The sequence below is a fragment of the Oryctolagus cuniculus genome, chromosome X (assembly GCF_051225735.1).
Source record: "Oryctolagus cuniculus isolate XC-2025 breed Fujian yellow rabbit chromosome X, ASM5122573v1, whole genome shotgun sequence".
Lineage (NCBI taxonomy): Eukaryota > Metazoa > Chordata > Mammalia > Lagomorpha > Leporidae > Oryctolagus > Oryctolagus cuniculus.
In genome coordinates, this window is record NC_142888.1 from 30,434,817 (window position 1) to 30,462,510 (window position 27,694).

At 48.2% G+C, this 27,694-nt stretch overlaps 1 protein-coding gene across 1 annotated transcript in view; it reads right to left on the reverse strand.

The window, feature by feature from the left end:
- Window positions 1-4,960: 4,960 nt before the first annotated feature.
- Window positions 4,961-27,694, reverse strand: part of DIPK2B (divergent protein kinase domain 2B) — a 36,969-nt gene continuing 14,235 nt past the window's right edge. The window contains exons 3-5 of the mRNA XM_002719877.6: window positions 9,940-10,113; window positions 7,793-8,081; window positions 4,961-6,584 (exon numbers count right to left, since the gene is read on the reverse strand). Of these exons, the coding sequence (XP_002719923.2) occupies window positions 6,244-6,584; window positions 7,793-8,081; window positions 9,940-10,113 (804 nt within the window). The 3' untranslated portion in view covers window positions 4,961-6,243. The remainder of the gene's footprint in view (window positions 6,585-7,792; window positions 8,082-9,939; window positions 10,114-27,694) is intronic.

The window sequence follows — 27,694 nt, forward strand, 5'->3', positions numbered from 1 at the left end:
ATTGTCTGGTCACCTGAGTGGGACAGGGATGTTCTCCTCTCTTTACATGTGACAAGGCACTCCAGGCCACTTGCACAGGCTGCCTAGCCCACCATCACTGTTTGTTTACTGTAATATAATTTTCTTGGAGGGTCATCATATTTGCAAACACAGAGGGGTCCCCTGCCTGTATACTGACCCTCCCACACAGTCCACAGCGTCCTTGAACAATGCCACAAAAGAGTTGTGGACAGACTGGAGAGCATCCTTGTGTGCATGGGAGCCCTGTTGTGCCAATACAGGTGGGTGACAGGCTGGAAGTGGGCAGAAAAGCCACATTTCCATGAACTGGCAGCCACACCAACCTGTGTTCCCCATTTCTCTTCAAGGCCTGAGCCCAGCTGCACTTCAGGCTCCCAACCATGCCTGTTTGAGGAGGACTACCTTCCGAGCCTGGTGGAGGGCCAAGCTGGGGAGGCGAGCATAGTGGCTACCCAGATGACCTTCATGAACAACCCTTCTTCCTTGAATGAAAGGTGGCATTTGGATGGGGGAAGCAGGGAATACGGCAGACTGTCTAGTTGCCTGAGGCATCCTGGTACTTCCTCTGGGCTGGAACAGAGACTTGGGGCAGGGATCAGAGTCCCTTCCAAAAGGCTGCTGTGCTCATCTTGGCTGCTTGTGGCACCCTTTCTGCTGGGACACCCCATATCTTCCCTATATATCCCTTCACACACAGAACACCCCGTGTGCAAGGCTCTTGAGAGGCATTGGGTTAAACAGGCCCACAACCTGCAAAAGTGAATCTTTGGTGTCCCCATTTTATGGACGATGAAAGTGAGGTTCAGAAAGGTTGAGGAACCTGCCCAATGGTACACCGTAAATGGCAGTCATGATTTGATACCAGATCTGTATGATTCCAGTGTTGTAGCTCTTACCCAAAAGGACGTAAATCCAATGAAGTATTTATTATAATTCTGGAGGAAATGCTCATGGGCTCTTTTACAGGAAGAAGTGAGATGCTAGAGGGGAGGACTGGGAAACAAGAGACTTGAAAATTGTCACTTAGGAGCAAATCACTGAAACTGGCTTTGTTTGAAAAGGAGGGCTTGGGGTAGGCATTTGGAGCAGTGGTTAGGATGTTACTTGGGATGCCTGCATCCGATATCAGAGTGCCTGGGTTAAAGTCCTGCCTCTGCTTCCAATCCAGCTTCCTGCTAATGCACACCTTGGGAGGCAACAGATGATGGCTCAAGTGCTTATGTCTCTGTCACCCACGTGGAAGAGCAGCATCAATCAGGGCAGGCTGCAGCCAAGAGCAGGAAACTCAATTCAGGTATCCCACATGGGTGGCAGAACTCGATTGCCTGAGACATCACCACTACCTCCTAGGGTCTGCACTGGGAGGAAACTGAAGTCAGGAGGTAGATCTAGGACTCAAACCCAGTGGGTATCCTCACTGCTGGGCCGGACACCCACTCCTTGTCTTGCGATTGTTAAGAATTTTTTTTTTTTCATTTTGCTATGGATCTCACAAATCATGTAGCCAGTCCTACAGGCCAAAAGGCAGGGGCTGACAAAACTCAGAATATGTACTCTAACACCTCCATCAAATTCCTAGGGACTGTGAGTACATGACAATGATTTTGTTGTGGCTGAACTCACTTGGGTGTCGACTCTGCTGTATCCTGGTCACTGAAGGAAAGACACTGATCCTTAGGAAGGGGCTGTGTCTTATGCAAGAGTGCTTCAAAAAGTTCATGGACAAGTGGAATCAAAACGTGAATTTGTTATGGTGCAAAAAATTTTGAAGTTCGTGTGTAAGTTTTTTGCAACATACAATTTCCATGAACTTTTTGAAGAATCTACAGATGTGTGTTTTTCAAAGTTCTTGTGTGTCAAAACAAACTTAATTTTATTTTCCACAAATCTTTTAGCTTTTTATTAAAAAGATTTTTTTATTTATTTGAGAGGTAGAGTTACAGAGAGAGAGAGACAGAGAGAGAGAGATCTTTTGAACTGACTCACCCAGGAGTTCAGCAAAAATATAGATGTCTAGGGCATCCTCCAAGCTCATGGAAACTCTTCACTTGAGATTCTGAGCCCATTCTTGGTATATGATTGGCATATTCACGATCTATTGTGTCTCAGGATGATTATAGTGCGTTATATTTTTATATTATCTTTTTAAAAAAGATTTAATTATTTACTTGAAAGGCAGAGTTACAGACAGAGAGAGGGAGAGACACAGAGTAAGAGAGGTCTTCCATCCACTGATTCACTTCCCAGATGGCTGCAATGGCAGGAGCTGGGCCCATCCGAAGCCAGGAGCCAAGAGCTTCTTCCAGGTCTCCCACGTGGGTGCAGGGGCCCAAGCACTTGGGCCATCCTCCACTGCTTCCCCAAACCATAAGCAGGGAGCTGGATTAGAAGTAGAGCAGCCAGGACTTGAACTGGCACCCATATGGGATGCTGGCACCATAGATGGAGGCTTAGCCCACTATGCCACAGTGCCAGCCCCTCCACTAACTTTTTAAAGTCACTGTGTATACGGCCAGTATGGTGTATGGACAACCTCAAATGAAAAGGGTTGGGGAATGCAATCGTTATTGTCAACAAGAACACTTTCCCAGCATCTGCTCCATGCCCAGCTGCTTGCTATGATGAATTGGATGAGGAGGCGGGACACAGATCTCTCTGGGATACTGTTGAGATTAGCCTCAAATGGGACACAGACCTGTGGTCCAGAAGTTCAGAGACAGGATTTAGAAAGATATCACCGGGGGCTGGGCTATAGTATTCAGATAGATCTTCAAAGATTACAAGGATTCTTCAAAAAGTTTGCAGAAATGGAATTAAAAGATCAGCTTATTTTGGTGCAAAAAGTCTAGAAATCCTTGCATAGAAGTGTTTTGAAGACATGGAAAATGCAAACTAGGCATGGATTTCACAATTTTTTTTTCACCAAAATAAACTTATTTTTGGATTCCATTTCACCACAAACTTTTCAAAGTCCCCACATCCATGGAACTTTGTAAGTGGAGGAAGGCAGCCTTTAGCTCTGGCTATGGACACGTCCCACACTCACGCACACGGGGTCCTTCCTGCATCACCATCTACTGGGGCAGTTAGGGGTCTCTGGAAGCAGACACTGCAGTGTAATTTACTGTGGGTGTGCTATAGCAAATTTCTCCAAACCAGGTGGCTTGAAATCACAGAAATGTATTCTCTCACAGTTCTGGAGGCTGAAAGTCTGAAGTTGCTTTCCTTGGGCTGAAATCAAGGTGTCAGCAGCGCCTCTCTCTGGAGGATCTGGGGACGGTCAGAGTTCCTTGGCTTGTGGCCACATCACCCCATTCTCAACCTCCCTCTTCATACAACCGGAATGGACCAGTACAGCCACCAACTCCTGTCACAAATCTTAAGCCAATCATGCTTTTGCCACATTTTAAGGTGAGAGTCCCAGGTTCTGGAGATTAGGACGTGGAGATATCATTCTGGGGGCCACCCTTCAGCCCACTACAGGGTGGGGTGTGTGTTTCATAGCTATCCACCTCCGTTCAAAGAACGTGGAGGGAGCAGGATGGGCAGAGGCCATGCAGACCCAACACCGTGTTAACCAGTTCGTTGGGGGAGTTCCAGGAGGAGAACTGCCTGCAGAATCGCTGCTCAGAGGACCAGAGGGTGGCAAGGCTGTCACATCTGGCTGTGGACAGGTGTGATCGTGAGTGAAGCTGCTCTGTATAGCCGAGGCAGAGCCCACAGGGGCCAACGGCTGAGGCTGCCTGCTGGACAGGGGGGCTGGGCGGCTCAGCTCTGTGTCCACCATGGGGAGCAAGAGGCAGGGGAGTACCTTGAAGGCAGTGCCCGCCTAGGGGTCTCTGACTTTGGGGTGTGTGATGAAAGTGTATGAGAAAGGGGACACTGCGACCTCCCGAGGCTTGGAAAAGCCTCCAGCTGGGCCATCATTTCTAGGCCATTCCCACACATAGTATAGGCCTAGCCTCCCCCAGTCTGCCCTCAGGAGCTCTTGGCCTGCACTGTGGACACAGCTGTATACATATGCATTTTGTCATCATTTATATTCAAAACAAACCTCCCGGCAGCCCCCCCCCCCCAGGGGACGCCAGAGTGGTTTTGTTCTTTGCTCTTTCCTGGGACTTGTGGAGGTAGGGCACGAGGTCTCTCTCTCCTGCTTCTGGATGTACTCACAGGGGGCACAGAGATGGGAGAAGGCCTAGAGGAAAGTGACTCCAGGCAGGGGTCATTTCCAGATTCCCCAGGGACCTCATCATGTGTAACTTTGCACACAGGATTAACGGAAGCCTTTGGTCATGGAAAAACATATGGGCTCGCTGTGGCACTCCTTATTGGTCAGTGGCACTGTGGCGGGTCTAGAGGCTTAGGTCCCTTTCCTGGGCTCTGGTCAGGTACTGGCTGGGTAGGGACCGTGACGCTGCCGGTGGGAAGCAGGCTTGGTCATCCAGGCCAGAAGGTGATCTAAGCCTGCCCTTCCACAAGCTCACTGTCATGGTTGCCCTGGGGGTGGTGCCAGAGTCGCCCAGGGGCAAATGCCAAAGCAACTGATTAATATTCCACAAAGCAGGACTGGGGGGGGGGGTCTATTTTAAAGTGTGACGGAGGGGCCAGAACTGAGGAGTACAAGGCCAAACAGGAAAGCAAGAGGTGCATGCATTGGTAGCTGGAGATCTGGAACTTTCCCAGCGCGTGGTTCTGCTGCCTTGGACCTCAGCGTCCCCCATCTGTTAAGTCAGGTGATCCGACCTGAAAGGTGGTGGTTCAGAGGTAGACCAGAGGCCATGCAGAGAGAAGTCCCTGTGGGGAGAGAGTGCTCCAGGAGCTTGGGGACAAGTCCAGAAGAGTCCCTACTACTGTGTGAGGGCTGGGCCAATGACCTACACAGAGGAAGAGCCACCCAGCATGCGGCTACATACATGAAAGATAAAGCACACCGATCAACCAGCGGGTAAAACATGCTCTATTGGCTGCCCTTGAAAATGCAGTTTTATAGTCACCTCGAAGGCCAAGTTTGAATGAAAGTCCATAGAGGCACCAGAGCGCACAGTGGAGAGAGCTGGCCCTGGGCCCCCGACTGTGGCTGTGGCTACAAGGAGAATGTTCTGCCACTCCTAGACCCCCTGCTCCAGGGAGCAGAGCTCAGAAATCCATCTTTGCCAGTGGTCTGGGGCCAAGCTTCCTATGGGCAGTTCCCGCCACCCAATGAGCGCAGCCAGGATGCTAAAGGGTGGGGGTGGGGGTCCTCCTCAGATGACTGGCTTCGCCTGGAGAATACCCCGGCAGCCATTTTTCCTCCTCTCCGTCCTGCTTCTCTGCTCCGCTGCGGGGTGGGGGTGGGGTCCTCCTGGCTTGCACCAGCTCCCTCCTTCTCCCCGTTCCCACAGGTATCTCCTCTAAAAGTCTCGGCCTGTTTAATTCTGTCTTAAGCTGGCTTCTTAGAGCACCTGGACTCCCACCTTGGCCGCGGCTGCCCCTCCCCCCAGCACGTCTTAGCCCAGGCTGTGAAGGGCACCGGGAGGCTGGCCTGGAAGTGAGCCCCAATGGCATGTCCCCTTGGCCTGCAGTCTCCTCGCTCAGCGATGGTGTGGGCAGGGCACACGGGGAGCAGGAAGGCGGCCCCTCTTGCCTAAATCACAAGTGCTAGTGGCGGGAGCCTTCCCCACACTCGGCCTTCCCAGGACGCCAGCCTCCTGAACCCGCGCGCGGCTCTTTGTCATTGCTTCTGGAACATGCTTTGTAAACCACTGGGGCGGGGTGGGGTGGGGTGGGGTGGTAATGAGCATGTGTCCCGGGCCCCTCATGTTTGTCTTGTTTCATTCTCACAGAGTCTAGTGCAGAACAGGAGAAACTGAGGCTCAAAAACATCGACTGAGTGTCCGTCCACACTGGGGTCTTCAGATGCGCCCCCCTCCCCTGGTGCTGCTGTGGTGGTCCAGCCAGTGTGAGTGGGGGAGGCAATTGGGTGGAATGGCAGCACTCTCCATGGGTGGGTCAAGTTCCTCAGTGCCCCGGAAGTGAATGTGCGCCTCTCCCAGTGGGGGGGGGCAATTGGGTGGAATGGCAGCACTCTCCACGGGTGGGTCAAATTCCTCAGTGCCCCGGAAGTGAATGTGTGCCTCTCTCAGTGTTTACAATGGCGCTGCTCCCTTCAACCTTGCAGCCGTCCAACCAGGGCAATGGTGGGCCCGGTGCACGGCTCCCCACGACCTGCGAGACCCCAGCTCCTCAGAACTTCTCGTTGTACTTGCAGTCTGGGTATCGGTAGGCAAATCTGGGGTCACAGGTTCTCAGGGGCCTCAGGAGCTCCTTCAGGTGACTGGCGGCCCTGAGGACTTCCGGGTCAGGCCGGGCGCCCTCCGCACACCGAGCGAGGGCAGCGTCTATCTCCTCTTGCACCGGGGAGGGGAACCTGCCCTGGAGAAGTGGCGGCAGCAGCTGCTGACACACCAGCACCAGGCTCTGCTTCTCAGGGACGGTGTCGCAGGAGGGCAGCTGGGCCTGGCAGCCGGAAACCAGGCAGCTAAAAATGTCCTTATTCTCCGCGGCACTGGCGGTGGCTTGGTTGCCTAGAAGAGAGAGGGAGATCATGACCCGCCCTCCAACCTGTTCTCCCCAGGGGGCAGGGCTCCGCCATTGGGCATTGCTGGGCACAGAGGTTTAGTCTCCCAGCATCTGCCTGTCCCCAGTAGAGGTAGGGCTTGGGGACACAAAGCTCTCTGCTGTAACAAGTTGAGGCCTGAGCCTGGAAAACCCACTTACTTATTCCTGTTAGAAGCTGGGTTTACAATTGTCGAGGGCACACGCCTATTGTTATTTTGCTGTTCTGACCAAATTAGGGAACTCAAGAGATTATTAGGACTGATGGACTGATTTCATTTGCTTTTTTTTTTTTTTAAATAAAAAGCAGGAGAAAAAAAAAAAAAAAACACCAGGAAATCAAAACTGTGCATGCAGTGGTTGTAGTGAGAGCGACCTTCAATGATTTACATATCCTGAATATTCTGGAATTTGCCTCATTTGTTTTAATTTGATTCTTTTTAATACAAGCAAATCAGGACATGAGTAAGTGCGGTTTCATTTGTCTGTCTTGGTAGGCCTTCTTGTATAAACAAAGCCAGAAATTGAAGAAGAAAATCCTTTGTCTTATTGTTGGACTCAGAAAATTTGGGCATGTTAGAGACTGGGAAGTTTGAAGAGTTTTAGCATGCTGGGTGGGCCCTTGCACGTAGTGAGAAGACATGATTCACTCCTATACCTCATTTGGTTCTATGCTTTTTAAAAACAAAATGTGCCAAAATGTATTGCAAAATGTGCCGATGAATCAGCCCGATATTTAAGTTTTAGATCAGGGCTAAACTCATCTGATGAGAAAAGTGCCGAGGGGGAGATGGTTTGGGGAATTGTGTGTGTGTGTGTGTGTGTGTGTGTGTGTGAGGAAGGTCAAGGTAGGTCGCTGGGCCACACGTTGGCCACCCAGACCTGACTGGATGACAGCACTACCCTGGGAGGGTGCAATCAGGGCTGTACCACGAGGCGCAGTGCCCTTAACAGACAAGGTCAAGTCCATTTCCTCTTTGGAGATGGAGTTGGAACAAATTCAAGGGGGGATGAGGCATGTTGTACATAACATCCAACATTGGCCAAACCTCGGTGGCTCTCACTATGCTGCAGAGACTGAAAAGGCACAGGACTGTGACCCCAGGCCACCCCTTCCCTAGCTCCTGTCACCCTGACTTCCTCTCTGACAGCTGCTCAGCCATCCCATGCTGAGTACCTTCCTGCTTGTCGATGACGCCCAGTGCGCTGGCATCCCGGATGAACAGATGCCCGTTGTTAAAGATGCCAAACGTGCGTGCGTCAACATGGGTGAAATAGAAGAAGTAGTTCAAATCATTGCTCCTCAGAGACTCCAGGATGCTGAGAAGCTGGTAGGCGAGGTCGGCTGCCTGGTCTGGGGGAGCACCGTAGAATTCCTGCAGTGGTCTGGTGCTGGTGCTGACCAGGAATCTGCCACAGGAGCCGAGGTACTTGGGCAGCGGCCATCCCTCGGCCCCAGGGAAGATCTGCCAAGCAGAAGGAGGAGGCAATTAGAGAATCAGAGAGAAAAAAAAAATCTCAGGAGCCTCTCTCTCTCTCTCTCTCTCTCTCTCTCTCTCTGCTGTTCACCAAGAGCACACCGAAAGATCAGCCTTGCACAGGCATCCTGCATTGCAAAACACTCGGCCAAGTGTCTCTCCATCTTTTTTTATACCCTTTGGAATGTGGCAATACTCCTGTCCTCTCCTCTTTTGCTTTCTTATTCTATTGTGGCTGGCAAGATTGGGAAGAGGAGGGCGCTCTCATTTCTGTGCAGTAGTCTGCATCGCAACAGGGTATCTCCAAGCAGGGTAGGAGAATGCTAATGGACTGGCCCAGATTTTAGACGTGTTTGCTTTAAGAGTTGTGCAATTGCAAAACACATGACTGGTGTTTGAGATGCTTAGAAGGAAGCTATGGGAAAAATAATATGGGGTCAACTCAAGGCTGATTTACAGAGAAGAGTATTTTTCAAAGTAGTAGTACAGGTACCTGGTCCTGGAATAGGGCAGTCCTTCAAGGGACTGAAGTTTGGGGTAGCTCTGCACTGGCCCCGAGTGTCACTTTGGCCAGCACTGGGTGAATCTGCCTGGTGGGGTAACTGCCGACTCACAGATGCTTCTCAAAGGTCTGGAACTTTCCACGCAGCTTAACGCTGGCCGAGAGAAGGGCACAGCTCCAGCCTCTGTCCTTTGTCTCCTTGTCACAGCTCCAACTTTGTGAATTTATGAAATAAAAAAGGAGGGGTGGAAACCCTGCTGGCCTTTTTCTTGACTATTTGTTGCGGCAGCTTTTTGTCTAGAATGGTGTTTCTTTAACCTCTAGGGTACATAACAGGCATGATAAATACTCAGACTCCCCTCACCCACCCCCACCACACACACCTTGTTTTCCTGCCTTAAAAAAATCAAAGCCAGCTGCCCGGTGTGGTGAATTACTGTGGCCTTTGGCCCATATTAAGCTGCTTGGCACATTAGGAGGAGCCCACAGCCATGGAGTCTTCAGGTTTTCTCTACCTTTTCCTATTATGGGAGGACTTCACAAAGTTAGTGGCAAAAGGGAATCAAAATATAAGTTTATTTGGGTACAAGTCCATGCCTGTATTTTTTTTTTCTAGCATGAATTTTCCACGAGCTTCTGGAAGACTCCCTTCTCTGAGCGAGGTCCAGGCCTGCTGGCGCTGTGGACATGTGCAGCCGCACGGCCATTTTTCCGATCCACGCCACCTCTTCCTGGGCAGAGCCAGGCATTGACTGGAAGACCCCAGCCTGGGAGTCTCAGTAGCCAGGCCTTGGGGTTGCAAGGGCCCACCACTGCCACCATGCAAGATGAGAACAGTGGGAGTGTAGGACAGCCAGCACCCCTCTATCTCCCTCTGGCCTTTCCGATGGCGATGCTACAAGGGAGGTTTGCGCGGAAAGAGCTTGGCCTCCGAAGGCAGACGGCTCTAGATCTGGGTTGGACCTGGCTCATGCCTGACACTAAGTGACGTCAGCCAAGCCACTTCTTATCTCAGTGTCCTACTTACTTCATCCGGGAAAGGGGACAGTCATAACATTCCGGGTAGGCTGCTGGGAACCTTAAATGAGTGATGATGTTGAATGTGCAGCAACACCGGGAACATAGCAGGTGCTCATTAAATGATAGCTGTGGCTGTGCATTCAACCGCTTCCCTCTGGCCAGTATTCACCAGGCTTCTCTGTCCTCTACCTGCACCTTGCTCTTCCCCCTTCTCTTCCTCTCCCTTCTCTCTTCTTTCTCTTCTTCTCTCTACCCTTCCTGCTTTTCCTGCTCCTACCTCCCACTTCCCTGCACCTGGAGGGCTGGGGGCCAGTGGCTGCGTACCTGTAGGAGGATGGGGTGAGTGTTGACAGCCAGCGTGTAGAGCAGACGCAGCTTGTCGCGCTCGGTGAAGTGGTCCATGAAGATGCTGCCGGCATCGGCCACCTCGGCGTAGCGCCGCACCACCCGGTCCAGGAGTCGCTGCGACGGGCAACGCAGGAGGGGGCTGGGCAGGCCCTGTGGGCACGGGGTGCGGGGAGACCCCGGAGGAGGAAGCGTGCTGAGCACTTGTTGGGGGCTGGCACGAGGGGGCACGGGCAGGTTGTGCTGGTGGGAGAGGCCCCGAGTTTGGCGAGTGGGGTGGGGACTGTGCCGGGGGAGGGAAGAGTGGGAAAGTGGACCTCCTGGAACAAGCAGTCGGAGCACCCCTCACTCTGCCCTCCCAAGGGAGCTGCTCGCAGGCTGAATTCGTCAGATGCGCTCCCCCTCCCCCAATAGCTTGTCATTGCTTCCCCCCAGGTTTGATCTCACAGTTACGGTGCTCTACCCCACAGCTATGTGGGTGCTGCTGTGTTCTTGGGGCAAAACTTATTTCTTCCAGCCCTCTCCCACACCTTTCTCCGCAAATGCAAGCAGAACCTACCACAAAGGGGAGACTGTTAGGAATAGGGCCCTGGGGCCAGTCTACCAGAGTTCATCCTGCTTCCGGCAACCACCAGCTGTGTGGCCTCGGGCAACTGACTTGTGTCTCTGCAGCCTGGCCCGGGGCTGGTCTACAGAGAGGGTGTCCACTCTTCTGCAGTGGCTCAGTTACGCCTCCCCAATACCTGGCAGGGAGGTGCTATAGGGAGCCTCGGATAGAACAGAAGAATTGGAAGTTTGCCGTGTAGGTAATGGCTGGAAGAGCTGGATTCAGGATTGGAACCCAGTGGCTTGGACTCCACTAAACATGCCTTTTCCTCAGTAATAGGGCCTCCTAACCCCGTTCCCATGGACTGGAAACCATGGTAGATGATTCGAGGCTATGAGAAAGCCTCTTTGCTTCTGGTAGTCTTGTCTGACACGCCCTGAAATTCCACTACTAAAGATGAGCATTGAAGGCTAGAGGACAGGGGGAGTAAGGAATGGCTTCTTCTCTTTTCCAGGGGCCAGTTCTTGGGAGTTCACGTTGTAGCACAGTGGGTTAAGCCTCTGCCTGCATCGCTGGCATGCAACTCCCTGCTAATGCACCTGGGAAAGCGGCAGATGATGGCCCAAGTGCTTGGGCCCTGCCCCCCCATGTGGGAGACCTGGATGGGGAGTTCCTAGCTCCTGGTTTTGGTCTGGCCCAGCCCTGGCTGTTGTGGCCATTTGGAGAATGAACCAGCAGATGAAAGATTCTCTTTCTCTCTCTCTCTCTCTCTGCCTTTCAAATAACTAAGTAAATCTTTACTTTTTTTTAAGAGTCAGTTCTTAAATGCAAATACCCCTGGGGGAGGCAGGACACTAACTGATCATAACAAAAACAACAATAAAAAGGAGGAGTGCATTTGTTCATTTATTCCACACAAGGACCTGCTATTGCTTCATTTTACAGATGGCAATACTGATCTTTAGCCAGACTGAGTTATTCCAAGTTGCATATTTCTAGCTGGAAGCGACAGTACATGAGTTGAGAGGTAGGTGGAACCAAGCAGAGTGGCCATTAGCTGTGTCAGGGCAGTCCCTCACTCATTCATTCACTCATTCACCCACCGATCTTTGCAGCTTGTCTGCTGAGGACTGCACCATATTAAGACTGTATTTGTTGGGGCCAGCACCGTGGCGCAGTGGGTTAATCCTCCACCTGTGGTGCCGGCATCCCATATGGGCGCTGGTTTTAGTCCTGGCTGCCCCTCTTCCCATCCAGCTCTCTGCTGTGGCCTGGGAAAGCAGTAGAAGATGACCCAAGTGCTTGGGCCCCTGCACCCGTGTGGGAGACCCAGAAGAAGCTCCTGGCTCCTGGCTTCGGATTGGCACAGCTCCGGCCGTTGTGGCCATCTGGGGAGTGAACCAACAGAAGGAAGACCTTTCTCTCTGTCTTTCCCTCTGACTATCTGTAACTCTACCTTTCAAATAAATAAATAAAATCTTAAAAAAAAGAAGAATGTATTTGTGGACACAGAGGGGATTGAGCCATGTGGGAAGTGAATTTTCCATGCCCTCTGGAATAACTCTGGTGGATACGGTGTGGAGCTTAGTGAGCCCTCCCCACCAAGCCCTGCCCAAATTGAATATTCATGAGGAAAAATGATGCTTCCTGTTATTTTCGGCCACTGCGTTTTGGAGAGGTTTGTTACTGGTAGAATTGCTAGAAGGTTCTGAACCGTCTCTGCAGCTGTAGCCAGAAAGGCCTTCAGAGATTGTTTGTACCACTCTCTCCCTTTATGGAGGAGGCGACTGCTCCCCAAGTCCCACTCATAGAGTGAGGCTCTGTCTGCTTGTGTTCTGTGTTGTGTGTGCTGGCCAAGTGCAAGTCCACACTTATATTGGGCAGCAGCAAACAGAATCGGGAAACCAACCATTTCCGATAAAATCATGGTTCATTTTGAAAACCAATACAAGGGTACTTCAGAAAGTTCGAGGAAACAAATGTTTCTTCTGGTGCAAAAATATTGGAAATCCCCGCAGAGTTTTTCTCATAATCCCCATTTTCCATTTGGGGGATTATGTGTTCCCTTGGAGTTTCTAAGTTATTGCTCACTTCTGCATTCATGGGCAACAGGCCTAACTTAGGCCTTTCAAAGAAAGGCCAAAAGAAAACCAAACCCTGGTTCTCTGCTGCCCCTCTCTCTGCTCTGCTCTGTTTCCTCATTTTTCCCTTAGGGAACCAACCAGCTAGTCAGTGTCTTCACTGAGGTGCTAGCGACTGGGATTTTTGTCTTGCAGTGATGTCACCTAAGAGGCCTTTCGTTAGGTGATCCTGAGAATAGTTGTCATGTTTTTTGTATCATAATCCCTAACAGTCTGGAAAACAGGTAGTAAAACTGAGTGATATGCTGCTATGGGGTTAACTTTATGTGGCACTTTGGTGAGGCTAGGGTGTTCAGTTTTTGAATCCAATCCTGATCTAGGTGTTGCTGTGAAACTGTTTTGTGGACATGGTTGAAGTCTGCAATCAGTTGACTTTAAGTCAAGGAGAGTATCTCCACAATCTTGGTGGGCCTCATCCACTCAGTGCAAGGCCTTAAGAACAGCATCAAGATTTCCCTGAGGAAGAAGAAACTTCATATGTGGGCTGCAGTGGCAGCTCCTATCCCAAGATTTCCAACCTCCTACCCTACCTTATGGATATTGGGCTTGCCAGTCCCCACACTTGCATAAGCTAATTCCTTGAGATAAATCTGCGCGCACGCACACACACACGCGCACACACACACACACACGGGCTTTAAAAAGTTCATGGAAAATGCTTGTGAATTTTAATTTTAATTTGCATTTTAATTCCATTCTCCACGAATGCTTTGACCCCTCCTCATATCTCCTACTGGTTCTGTGGTTTTTTTTTTTTTTTTTTTCTGATAGAATTCTGCCTGATATGCTGGCTGAGGGAAAAAATATTCCTTGTGAAAATGAACAGCCAACTGAGATGGAAATCTAGATTTTCTTTCACCCTTGAAGCTTCTAATGAAATCTGAGTCAGGAGTCATAACACCCACAAGTCATTTGACCTTCCGTTGGCTTTCATCCATACCCCCAAGTGTGTTTGCTCAAAAAAGCATCACCAGCCATCAGCAGTGTCCTCATGTAAAGGGTTCTTACCAGAATGGAAGCATAAAAGTTAAGTTGTCTTGACAGATGATTTCATGACCTGGATGGAGACCTTTAAAAGTAAAAGAGCTATGCTCTTGTTTCTCTCGCAAAGCTAGAGCTAGGAGCATTTGCCTATCAGTAAGGGCAAGAAGAGTTTCCTTCAGAGCAGAACAAAACTTAAAAAGCCGTGTGGCTCTTTGTCCGAATTGCCCTAGCTCCTTCTCATGTTCTGTCCCATGGGGGCAGGCCAAGTGATAGCCCCATCTAGGGGATCACAATGCGCCAGGAAGAATCTGGATTTTGGAGTTGATCATATGCCATCAGAGAGTGTTGTGCAAAATTTGCCCATGCTGGTGGTCCTGTGCATTGGTGACTTCTGGGAGCTGTATGTGGGGGCTGATGGTAGAAGCCTCAGTGCCTGCCATTTGGAAACATAGTTGGCACAACACCATTGGGAGAAGGAGGCTAAAGCTTTCAGGAGTTCTAAGAGTTGAGTCCTATGCCAGGCCTTTTTACAGGTGTTACCTCTGCACGCCCAGGGGTTTGGGGCCTTTAGTTCTCTCTTGTCATGGAAGAGATTTTACTGGAAATTAAGTAGCTTATTGAAAAAAGGCCTGTGGAAAATGATGTGACATTAATTTTCACAACCCACACTGGCGAGTGCAAATGGTAGACTGTTATCAAGTGATCTAGGGAGTGCTCCAATTTTGCAGATGAGAATAAGGACCAGAAGTGATTGATTCAAGATTGTGCTGTTTATCACTCCTGAATCTCAGTAGGGCATTAACAATGATTTAATGGGGAGAGAGAGAGGGAAAAAATAATCAGTGTTTTAGAATTTGGCAATATGTCTCAAATTTGAGGATTGAAGCCTTAAGAATGCTACAAAAATACAGATTCCCTAGGTGTGTGCCTGGAAATTCAAGATACATGGGTTGGGAGGCCTAGAATTCTGCATTTGGGGCAGGTGTCCCAGTACATCCTTGTTATCAGGCAAGTCCAGGGAACATGGGAGATAAGGAATTGAGGGATGATCTGGCTTTCTATCTTAAGAAGTTCCTAGGCAATTTCTTCCTTTATTTTGGACACAAATACAAATGATTGTGCATTCATGTTGGGAGAGGAAAGACTTTAAGACTCTTGGTGATGGCTTCACCATCAATCCTCAGACAGCTGTCATCTGTCCCCAGAAGGTTTTGGCTGATAAAAGCCCAGCAAATTACTCTTGAAGACAGAGGTATGTAGCATATAATAAGGGTGCTCCAGAAAACCACCCTGCCTTCAAAACCAACTGAATGAATCTTCAGGGGGGAATCGCAGATGCTTGGAGGGGAGATGGAGTTGCTGACTTCTCAGGTCACATCACAGAGGTCTGCCTTCTGTTCTGCCTTCTCAGAAGGTTTGAACTTCTCTACCAGAGAGCAAGGAGGGCTCAGGAAGAAAGAAGAATGCCAGGATGCCACTGGACAGGTGTTGACTGTCCAAGGTCTACCTACCAACCCCGATGGGCCATGAGCCAAAAGGAGAGGTGGAATCCTCAATGCCTCCATTTTACACTTCTTATATTGGATCAGGGATGGAGGAAAATACTAGGATTGTCCCTGTGGTTATTCTAACCAGGAAAAAATGCCAGAAATCATGCTACCAAATAGTCCATTTCTGCATGGTAGAAGGACAGAGAAGTTGGTGGAATTCTCTACATGGCCTGTCTTGCTACTCTTTTAGCACTTGATCATAGACTCAGCTTACAAGCTTCATAGTCTTGTATGCAAAGGGCTTGGCATGGTGAGAGGCTCATGTTCTGCACTCAGTAAATGGCAGATATCATTGTCACCATCATGGTGACATGAACGTTGTCACTGCCACATTGCAGTTCTGCCTTCCATAACCAGCCATGGAACTTCTGATTCCCTCTGTTCCCTTCTAGTTGAAGCTTCCTCTCCCATGGCTGTCTGCTCAGGGAAGCAGGCTGAGGTTATCTATGAAAGATAGGAGGTGCCTAGTGTGAAATGTTCTAGCCAATGGAATGTTGGTGAAGAGTTAGGTCAATTATTCTGGCTTCCTCTTGAAGTTACACTTGGATCCATCTGAGGAAGAGGAGATGGGACAGAGCTATGGAAAGAAGCAATGATGCCATGATGATTGAGGGCTCACGAGAGAGGGGCGGAAGCACCAGAGGCCTGATTGTTGGATGCCAGAGCTGGCTTGGCCACTGGAAGCTTCCATGCCAAGTTTTGGGCCAGGGATGACCTCACCAAAAGCTCCTTTTCCAGAGAGTGGATTCACTAAGTCTTTGCTTCTTGTTCCCAAGACAGCCTACCAACCCGGAGACGTGGTTTTATTGAGGCATGAAGGCAAACAGTACATTAGGTTTGGACTCCTGGACCTACTGAGACTCAGCTTTTGCCTCTGTAAAAGGAGGTTGGTGGTGTCTTTTCTTCTACCGTACAGGAATGGCAAGGAATATAATTTGTGTGAGCCTTTTCAAAACATTCAACATCCCAGGCTCCTATATAGACAATAAGGGGATTTCAAGACGTTCTTGGAAAAATGGAATTCAAAGATAAGCTTATTTTGGTGCAAATATTTTTTGAAATCCATGCAGAGTTTTTTCATAATCTACATTTCCCCATGACTTTTCTGAAGGCTCGTGGTATTATCATCAAGTTTATTTCCCATATTAATGGTTCTACTTGCTTCTGGATGACTTTTGTCCATTTCTCAAAGCACATATTGCTCAAAAGTCCCCAAGATTTATCGCTACTTAATGCACTTGACTGTTTCTTTTAGCAGAAATAAGTGCGTGGCAGAAAAGAACACAAGCTGTTCTTAGAAAGAAAATCTCAGCTCAGAAGCATGGCTTTCCCCTCTGAGATGGGAAGTCATCTCGTCTCAGGAAGGAGGCCGCCCTCGCCAGCTGGATTTGGAAGGTGGAGGAGACTCTTGAACAAATGAGTTTTCACTTTGAGTAAACTAGCACCCAGGGAGAAAGTGCTAGTGTTAGTAACACTGTGGGTTACCTTCCAGCTCCATATCTGAACACCTTTTCCATGATTTAGTTGTTAAATATGCTTGTGAAATGGGGCTTAGGTTAATCATGTATCATAGTTAATCAATGTGTCATCATGAAAACAATGGCAATTCAATAACTGTCTCACTTGTTCTGGATAATTAAGCCAGAAGTTACTGAACATTCCTTCAAGCTGCATTGTATTCAAAACCATGACAACTCCAGTTTGGTTCATGTTATTAAGGGAAACACCTCATGCTTCTTTTTCTGCTCCAGTGGGTGTCTTCTCCTCCCCTCCTTTCTCCCTCACATTCTTTCTCATTATTTTTTTTTTCTTTGAAACCAGACACAATGTGAAACTTTTTGTTGTGTTAACTTTTCATTCTGTAAATGTCTGGTCAGCACAGCGATTATTTTGGGGGAAACTACTCGGATGATTTTAGAAGTTTAGACATCCAGAACAGCTCACCCTCTGTTCCAGGTGCCAGACCCCAAATCCTTTCAATTTTGCTTTGAGAGCCACAAGTCAGGGTCCCTGCTACTCAGTTACCGGATGAAAGGACAAGCTCAAAGGGTGGACGCAGAGAGGAGAAATGAGTCAGGAGTGGGTGTAGGTTTTGGGAACTTGTTTTGGATCTGCTAGGTGTGGAGAACACACCCTGGAGGGCTGAATCGGTGTTAAAACCACATTCAATTAAAAACTCAATAGACTTGGTGGGGTGGGGCAAGGGATGTGAACCTTGCCTAGATGGTCCTGGCTCTCCCAAAGTTGGTTCTGTGTAAGGCAGGTTCTCCAACTCCACGTGACATCCTTTTCTGGGGCAGGGCTTCTGTTTAGAGTCTTGCTACTCTGTGGTGGTTCTGGGTTGAGCCCTGATGGGATGTTCTCTCAGGAGCAAAGGGGTTGAGAGAAGTTATCAGAAGTGTAACTGAGAGGGGGCCGGTACTGTGGTGTAGTGGGTAAAGCTGCCACCTGCAGTGCCAGCATCCCATATGGGCACTGGTTCGGGTCCTGCCTGCTCCACTTCTGATCCAGCTCTCTGCTATGGCCTGGGATAGCGGTAGAAGATGGCCCAAGTCCTTGGGCCCCTGCACCTGCCTGGGAGACCTGAAAGAAGCTCTGGCTCCTGGCTTCAGATCAGCACAGTTCTGGCCATTGAGGCCAACTGGAGAGTGACCCAGCAGATGGAAGACCTCTCTCTCTCTCTCTGCCTCTCCTTCTCTCTCTGCCTTTCAAATAAATAAATTAATAAATATTTTAAAAAAAAGAAAAAAAAAAGAAGTGTAGCTAAGAACCACTCTGAGAGCATGGAGTTCTCTTCTGCCTCTCCAATACCTTCTGGTGCCCCTTGTCAGTGCCTCGCCTCTCCAGGCCAGCTGCTGCAGGTTAAAGCCCTGTCCTGAAGCACCGGCATCCCATATGGGCGCAGGCTCTAGTCCCGGCTGCTTCTCTTCTGATCCAGCTCTCTGCTATGGCCTGGGAAAGCAGTAGAAGATGACCCAAGTCCTTGGACTCCTGCACCCACGTGGAAGACTCGGAAGAAGCTCCTGTCTCCTGGCTTCAGATCGGCACAGCTCCGGCTGTTGCGGCCATCTAGGGAGTGAACCAGCAGATGGAAGACCGACCTCTCTGTCTCTACCTCTCTCTGTAACTCTGTCTTTCAAGTAAATAAAATTAAAAAAAATGGTGCCATTGTATCTATGGCGCCTTCCATGTCCCGGATGGCATCTTGGACTCTAGCCCCTGTGGCCACCTTACACAGTAAGATTTGGTTCTAAGCCCAATGGCCAACCACAGGTGTCAGCTCCATCCCCACCTTAATGGGATTCGCTGCTCCTGTTTCCCTGCCCCTGGCAAAGGGTATAATAGGACCCGCTTCCTTCTCTCTCTCTCTCGCCTCCTCCCTCTGGCCTGCTGAGTTTCCCCCACCCTATGATAAACCTTTCCCTTAACTCCAGTGTTTGGTGTGTTTTGTGATGGCCTTACAAGTAGTATGGAGGCTCCAACTCTGGACTGTGGTGAATTTATCAGGGTAAATGCAGGCTTGCGAGATTCACCGAGACCTAACAGAAAGAGGGGGCCTTTCTGGTGACGCACCTGTATTTTGCTATATTATAACCTTCGATATGGATGATAATAAAAACAAAGCTAAACTAATCTCATGCTCACTCTGTTTTGGGCACGGTGCCATGTGCTTTGTGTGCTTTGCCTTCATTAATTCTCACACTTCTTGGCATGCCAGGAGGTTGAGAAACACACCCAGGGTTTCATATATAGGGGTGGAGCCAGGATTCAAACTCAGGCCAACCTGAGTCCGAAGCCAGGCCTCACTGCTTTCTTGTGTTGAACTTGTAGCTTTGTTGGTGGGCCTCTCTTTCCAGTACTGCCTGGGAATCTGTCCTGAAGTGCAGGAACTGGATCCCAAGCATCTCCAGGAACCATGGGTATCATCAGGAGTAGGGCGGATGCCACACCTCTTGGATGCGCCCTGCCCTCCCTACTTTCTCATCAGCCTGGTGTGTGTGTGTGTGTGTGTGTGTGTGGCCCTGCCCTACTTTTTGCCAGGAAGTCTCCCTGATCTCACTCTGGATCCTTGCCTATCCACCCTGCATATCACTTTCAGGCCCCTCTGTGGAAAGATCATTGTTTTAGAGAAATGCAAATTCCCAGACCCTGCTCCAGGCTGGCTGTCCCCTGCGCTAAGCACAGGCACAAGCTCCCTGGGGGTATTCCCAAGTTTGAGATGCACAGCGCCGAGCTTTGGACCACCAGCTGCAGCCTCACCAGGACCACGTGGGTTCAGCCGTGCTGTCTGCCACTACAGCAGGGTGGCTCAGGACCCTCGCTGCTTCCCACCTGGGTCAGGGTTGCTTTCTCTTGCCTCCCTGTGCCCCTTGCTGTGAAATCTTCAACAGCCAGAGGCTCACTTGGTGGTGATCATGGCCCCTCTTCCATAGGGTCACCAATACGTTGGCTCACGCTACTGGTGGACGTGGTAGCTGGCTTTCTCCTCCTACTGCAAGCTCTGTCATTCTTTCCTCCTCTCACACTATCCTCCATCTCCCCCCATTCCAGGGCCCCTAGGGCTTTGCCACGGAAGCATTTGTGGGTTGCTAACGATGTTCACTTTGCCAGATGGAATAATCATTGTGGCAGGCAATTCAGCTGGTGGTTGGGGCAGGCAGCGCTGCTGACGCCTAGTAAAACACATTATTTCATGGTCTGTCATTTCGATTCAGGTATGCTAAGGCTGGTCCTAATTCTCCACTGGGCCATTTCTTTCTATGGGTTGCTGATTTCCTCTTTTCTGCTGCTTCGTTTTTTTCAGTCAAAAGCCAATAAGTCAAGTGCTTCTGACAACTCATCTGAGCATTCAAGCTTGCAGAATGGTCCATAGGAGCTCAGTGACTTCTGCTATGCAAAGGCCCTGTGGTCCAGAAGGCCCAGAGAGAATCCTGAATTGTCAAGAAAACTCTCATACTTGGCTGGGGAGAGGGGCTGCCACACTTCTTTTTCCCCGTCAGCCCTTCTGTTGAGGTTGTATCACCTGTGTCAGTCAGGGTTCAACCAGAGAATCAAAATCGCATTTTTAGTTTTACATGGTTTTAACCTTATACAGTCACAGCATCTGGCTATATGGTCTCTGTAAGGCTTCATGTTGAAGCTTGAAGTCCACAGGACTGACAGTGGGGAAGGAAAGACAGATGCGAAGTAGGAGACCCTGGGGGTCAAGATTGCGCCCTTGTACACAAGCTGGAGCGGATGAGGCCTGGCTGGAACCCGCATCAGTTCTTATTTCCCCTAACCTTGATGGCGCAGGATCCTGCAGAAGCTGGAGTTCTTTGGTATGGAGCTAACCGGGCCCAGGAGTCAGAGGAGGAAGGTGGAGCCGCTGCAGGGTCAGCGGCCGCTTTGCATCAACCAGGAGAGCCAGCAGAGAAGCCACCACGGGGGAGCTGCCGATGGACCACTGCTTTGCCAGTACAATCTCTCTGTGAGCCATTGGAACCGGAAACATACAGGGAAGGGAATTCTGGGAAATGTAGTTCAACATGGCCAAGTTGACACATTACAAAAACACCACATTACCATCCTGTAACTCGGGCCTGACCAGGCCCTGAATCCTAAGCCAAAAGCTCCTAAAAGAAGAAAGAAATAAACTCCCCTTGCAATAAGCCCCCCTAGCAACAGCCAATCAGCAGATAGCAGGGAAATACCTGAAGTTCCAGGTGTCTTTTCAGGCAGTTAAGGTGACTGATAACATCCCAAAAACTGCAGTTTGGCATGTACACCCTAGCGGCTTGGACCCTATATTTTAGCCAATCATTTTAAAACGCATCAACCCCAAAAGCCATCCAATCACCTTTACTATGTCCTTTCCCACCACTGGATGCGCTAATCCATTCTAAGAGATGTTCTTTGAATTTCCCATGAAATGAGATGATTTGCTGAATGGTGCTATAATGTATAGAATATCTCTGAAAACTCTATAAAAACCCTGTTAACTAAGAGTCGGGGCTCTCAATCAGACCTGCTGTGTCGGTGACGGTTCAGAGCCCAGGCCCGGACCTGTAATAAAACTCTCATGTGTTTTACAGCAGTAGCCCCTCCTTGGTGGTCTTTGGGGACAATTGAACTGGGTATAACACCTAGTCTTGTGGGGCAGAATGACGCAGGTACCACAAAACTCAATACGGGGGAAACTATGACAAGCGGTATAAGAGGTATACACAAGGTGCCACAGGAATCCAGGGGAGAGAGAAGTAGGCGAGTCCAGGAACCTTCACAGAAGAGGTGGCATGAGCTTGGCCTTGAAGAATGAGTAGGCTTTGGGGCAAGAGGAGATCCAATGTCAGTGTATTTCAAGCTGAAGGATCAGCACTGAGCAAAGGCAAGGATCAGAGCTAAAGGTCACGTCTGGCTTATGGGATGCAGACATGGATGCACTGGCGAGAAGACTGACAAGCTAGGTTGGGATCAAACTGTGCGGCTCTTGAATACCAGATTGAGCAATTTTGATTTTATTCCACAGGTAACATGCATAATCTTAGAGGCTGACACTGTTGCTCACATGTAACAGGGACACCCCCAGAAACTGCTGGTGGGAGTTAAATTCAGCTTGCAACATGCATTCACAGAACACCCTTTAGGGAAGTAGAGAAGCCACCAAGCATAGGATTTACAGGGTGTGACTTATGCAGGCAGGAGCTGGTCTGTGTTCAAATCCAGTACCAAAAGGGTGAGCTTGGGAAAGGTCTATCATCCATCTCTGTAACTCTCACACTCTCCACCTTGAAAATGGGAACAGGAATCTCTCATAAGATTGTGAAGATGAACTGTGATAAATGCACGAAACAGGCATGGCCGGTAGAAGGTCAGTACGTGGTCATTTTGAAAAGAAATTTGTCCCAAGGTCACAGTTTAAACAAAGGCAAATACTTTGCAAAATGACATTCATCAAAGTCTTATGCATGAGGGGCCGGTGCTGTGGTGCAGCGGGTTAACGCCCTGGCCTGAAGTGCCAGCATCCCATATGGGCACTGGTTCGAGACCTGGCTGCTCCACTTCTGATCCAGCTCTGTGCTATGGCCTGGGATAGCAGTAGAAGATGGCCCAAATCCTTGGGCCCCTGCATCTGCATGGGAGACCCAGAAGATGCTCCTGGCTCCAGGCTTCGGATTGGCGCAGCTCCAGCCATTGCAGCCAATTGGGGAGTGAACCATCGGATGGAAGACCTCTCTCTCTCTCTGCCTCTCCTCTCTCTGTGCAACTCTGACTTTCAAATAAATAAATCTTTAAAAAAAAGTCTTATGCACGATAACGAAAGAATAAAAAAGTGCAGCCAATGGTAGTGAGTAAAATTGTGATGTATCCATGTGATGAAATGTGCATATAGAGTGTTAACGGGGGCTGATGTTGTGCTGTAGGTTGTTAGGCCTACATCCCATATCAGAGTGTTTGATTTGAGCGCTGGCTACTCTGCACTTCCAATCTAGCTTTGTGCTAAGGTATCTGGGAGACAGAGGGATGATGGCCAAAGGTCTTAGGTTCCTGCCACCTGTGTGGGAGACTCAGAAGGAATTCTTGGCTCCTGGCTATAGCTTAGCCTAGCCCTGGCTGTTGAGGGCATCTGGGGAGTGGGCTAGCAGATGAAAGATCTCTCTCTCTCTCTCTCTGTCACTTGGACTTTTAAATGAATGAATACATAAATAAATATTTCAAAAGTTATTAATGGCATGGTGGATGGTATGAGATACAATAATAGGCCATAGAGGACTATCCAATATTACAGAAACAGATTATTTTTAATAAAGTTAAATGTTAGTAAAAAAAAAAACTATGAAGAAAAATGCCAGTATGTCTGCAATAGTTGTTGTCTCTGGGTGGTGGGTTATAAGCTATTCCCCTCATTCCTGACTTTCTTATGGGTTTTAAAAAAATATATGTATATATTTTACAAATTTTTATAGTGGGCACAGTCACCCCTGTACTTGAACACACAGTAGCTCAAACTAGTTATAACCCAAATATTCAGCAGCAGAATGTACAAATTGTGGCATCAGCCTACAGTGGAATATTATATTGCAATTAAAAGGAAAAAGAAAACAGACTACTGATTCAGGCAACGTGGATAAATAATAACACAACGTGTATATCTTATATAAGTGTATAATTCCATTTAAATGAAACTTACATACAAGCAAAACTAATCCATGATGATTTAGGTCAGAATAGTAGCTACCTTAGGGCGGGTGTAGGGTGACCAACCCTTCTGACTGGCCTGGGACTGAGGCTCTGCTTGGCTTTGGGTGTGGGACTTTCCATGCTAAAGCTCGAGTACTTCCGAACCAACCAGGAAGGTCAGTGACCCTAGAAGGGTGACCATTTTGGAAAGGGACACAGAAGAGCCTTTGAAGAGGCCAGAACTGTCCGGTATCTTGATACGGATGGTGGTCATTAGTGAACATGCGTAGAAATTTATCTGGTTACAACACTTAAGATTTATGTATGCAATTTATACTACAATTCAAAACCCTGGAAATAGCTATATTTTACAAAGTACAGAGGAAAAAGAAGAAAAAACTTGTTGGAATAGGGCCATGGGGAGAATTTTGGTGGCTAACAAAATGAAGGTCCAAGTTTCATTTCTAATAGTTGCTTTAATACCAAGCCAGCCTGGATGAAGGGAGCCTTCACTGTCTGAGCGAGTTCCCCAGCCTGGGAGATTCCTGGAGACCTTGCAAATAATGGTGCTGAATCGTGGACAGCGAATGCTGAGAGAAGACGTGAAAAATCTGTTTCCGATATTCACAACAGAGTGGATTCCATGAACTGGTGATTAGTGGGCAGCTCTTGGATCATAGGAACTATTCTAAAACGGGGCACTACTATGCCCGCTGAACCTCTAGAAGAGATGGGCCTGGGCCATCCTCCACTGCACTCCCGGGCCACAGCAGAGAGCTGGACTGGAAGAGGAGCAACCAGGAGAGAACCCGGCGCCCCAACCGGGACTAGAACCCAGGGTACCGGCGCCACAGGTAGAGGATTAGTCTAGTGAGCTGCAGCGCCGGCATGGCCTGGTTAATTTCTAATTCAAGAAATACAGCAGGTTTAGAATATTGCAGATTTCAGCAAGACAGTCAACAGTGGTTCTTGTGACAGTGCTGTAAAGGAGATGGAGAAGTAAGATTTTTGGTTGCATAGAACATTACAATGCTTAGTCAATGGTTAACTGAGTTTACCTACCAGTTAGTGGGCTAATCTGCACAGGGAAATAAGGCTTATCTTTGTTCCTCTTCTGTCTATCATTCTATTGTCATTTTTATTAATGATGAGGACATAAACAAAAGCTGTTTACCAAAACTGAAGATGATATGTACTTGGGTTGATAGCATCACGCTATGGTAAGTAGCAGAATCAACAAGCTAGAGTATGGATTCACTAAGAAGCAAAGCAAAATCTAGTCATAGACAGTGCTTTGGTTGCCATAACACTTAGTGTGCTTCAATATCGGAAAGGGACTTGGGAATGTCTAGACAGGGGAAGCCAGGATTTAGGAGGTGAATGCATGGGGATGGGAAATGTCACACGTAAACTGTGTAACTTCAAGAAGTAAAAATAATTCATGTTGCGTGAAAGCTACAAGAGCACCGATCTGAGATGTACTTTCCTACGATCTGTTCTGGCCTCAGAAGGCACAGGCTGTTTCTGAGGGTAGCATGTCTCAATTGCCTGTAGGATGACTGATCCTTTACTTTCCAGAAAAGATGCAAACATTTCAAGTTCAAATTGGTGAGTTTTTAAGTTTACTTCGACTCCAATAATGTATTATATATGTATAATTCACTGCCTATAGTTCTATTTTGATCTTTAACAATATACTGATATGTATCTCTGTGGTCTGCTCTCATATATAAACAGGGAATAAATATACTTTTTCCTTACTTAATCCTCAAAAAAGGTTTATAAATCATGCCTTCTGTGGAACTCTTGGTAATCCTCAGAAGATAAGAGCTAACACAATTGGAAAAATTATTACTGCTATACGTGGCCCTGAGTTATGACCAAATTAATGTGCATTTTCAAAAATTATTTTTTTTATTTGAAAGGCAGAGTTGAGGGAAGAAGGAGAGAGAGAGAGAGAGAGAGAGAGAGAGAGAGAGAGAGAGATCTTCCATCTGGTGGATTATTGGGCATTGCCTAAAGCCTCCATTACAATATGGCGCCTGGCGGATGTTTGAGGGGCGTGTCTGCGGCTGCTGCGGTTAAGCCACGTAAGATCGGACCACCGGCAGGGATAGGTCCGCTTTAGTTCCAGACACGTGGACAGTGCATGATCCCTATACTTTGCTTAAGACGCCCCTGTGTGTGGTCCACCCACGCCTGCATGACCTTTTCGCTGATTGGCTGCTGCACACGTCTTTTGTAAGCCTTATAAGCCTGTACACTTCCTCAATAAAGTAGTTCCTGCTTCGACAGAACTCACGTGTGCTTGCTGTGCTCTTGACCCCGTCGACCTTACCTCTCCCATTTGCCTTGTCAGGGAGTGCTTGTACTGTTCCCTGCTGGTCAGGGGCCAGACTCAGGCTTAAGACCCCAACAGTGGATCACGCCCCAAATGGCTGCAACAGCCAGAGTAGGGCCAGGCTGAAGCCATGAGCCAGGAGTTTCATCTAGATGTTCCACATTGGGTACAGGGGCTCAAGCACTTGGGTCATCTTCCACTGCTTTCCCAGACACATTAACAGGGAGCTGGATTGCAAGTGGAGCAACTGGGGCTCGAACCAGCTCTCAAATAGGATGCCAGTGTTGCAGGTGGCAGCTTAACCTGCTATGACTCAATGCTGGCCCCAACGTGGATTTTTATAACCTTTTGTATTATTTCTCCAAATGACCGAAGTTGTATTGACAGCTGCCTAACAAAAACACTGAGCTGATTTCCAACTTTCCTCTGAGCAGTGATGAATCATAGATTGGAGAAATAGAGTTTTTATCGCTGCTATTTTCTTGCTATAAGTACAATTTCACTTATTCTGTGATTCGAAAGACACTGTTTTTAAGTTCCTTGTTTGATAGGATATATTTCCCCTCTTTATTGTTCATGTCTGATGTTATTGCTTTTGACTAGAGAAAATAGTTTCTAAATGTCTAGAAAAATTTATTGAGGAATTTTCTGGTCTAGTAAACAGCTTTCAAAACATAAGCAGCATAACCAGAACTAATTAATTAGTTCTATCATTAATTCTTCCAAGTGACTCTAGGTATCATAATACAGTTTAACCTCTGCTGACTTGAGTTTGTGCGGACGTACACAGGGACACAGCTGATCCAGACAGGAGGCCTCTGAGCCAAGACACACTTACAGCAAAAGCGCTTGTTCCATAGATCAGTAGCCCCCCCCCCCCCTTATCTGTAGGGAATATGGCCCAGGGCATTCCAAGATGTTCTATGGGTGCCTGAAACTACTCATACCAAACCCTATATGTACTGTGGGCTTGCTATACATATACATATGCCCCCATGGTCCAGTTTAATTCATAAACTAAGCACAGTAGGAGATTAACAACAATAACTAATTGTAAAGTAGAATAATTATAGCCATAAACTGTAATACAAGTTACTTGAAACTTACACATTATTTATTTCTGGAATTCTCCGTGTAATGTTATCAGACCGTGGATTCCTGTGGGTAAATGAAACCATGGGAAAGCCAAACTGCAGATAAGGGGAGGCTACTGTCCATCAGAATTGGAAGGGTGAGCTATCAAAGGAAGAATTTCCTGGCAAGAGCAAAGAATGGCTTGATTTCTTTCAAAAGGGGTTTGGCTGGCTGACATCTATGGGGAAAGCTGAGACCCCCATAGGTGAAGCCCACTTTGGATGGTGTGCCTTCATGTCTGTTCCGGATTTCTTCCATGAGATCCATGAAGAATGAGGTAGGGGTCATTTTAGTGGACAGACTGGGTGATCTATTAGTCCCTTTCCATGTAAGTCTGTGATACAATGGAGACCTGGAAATTAACAAGTTAGTGTCTATTATCCTAAATAACCTCTTCGCCACAAACACAGTGGTTCTAAATCCAAACAAATTCTGTGATGCACAATCGTAGATGTTTCAGCTCTCAAGAGTTCTGTGACTGGGAAGAGGAAATTGTCTGCAGGGGGTTGGCATTTACCACACAGATCTCTCCAGATGGCTCCCAGGCTCCCCTGGGCAACAAACAAGGCACAGTGACTACTTTCCAAGGGTCGGGGGAAATGATGCCTCGTGATCGCATAGTCACATCTACCTCTGAAGGGTCTCTGCTTCCCGCAGACCAGTCAGTCGAAGGACCACACAGGCACAGTCGCTGCAAGTTTCCTTTTGCATTAGCAATCCTTTCTCTTAGACTCCAGTGTTCGGTAAGTGTAAAAATGATACAGCCACCAGACAGCTGTTTCTCTGTTTCAGCATCAACAGAGTAACATTATATATTTTTTTAAAAGATACAAATTTTCTGAAGGGCCTTTGACCTGATACCCTTCGAGGGATTAAA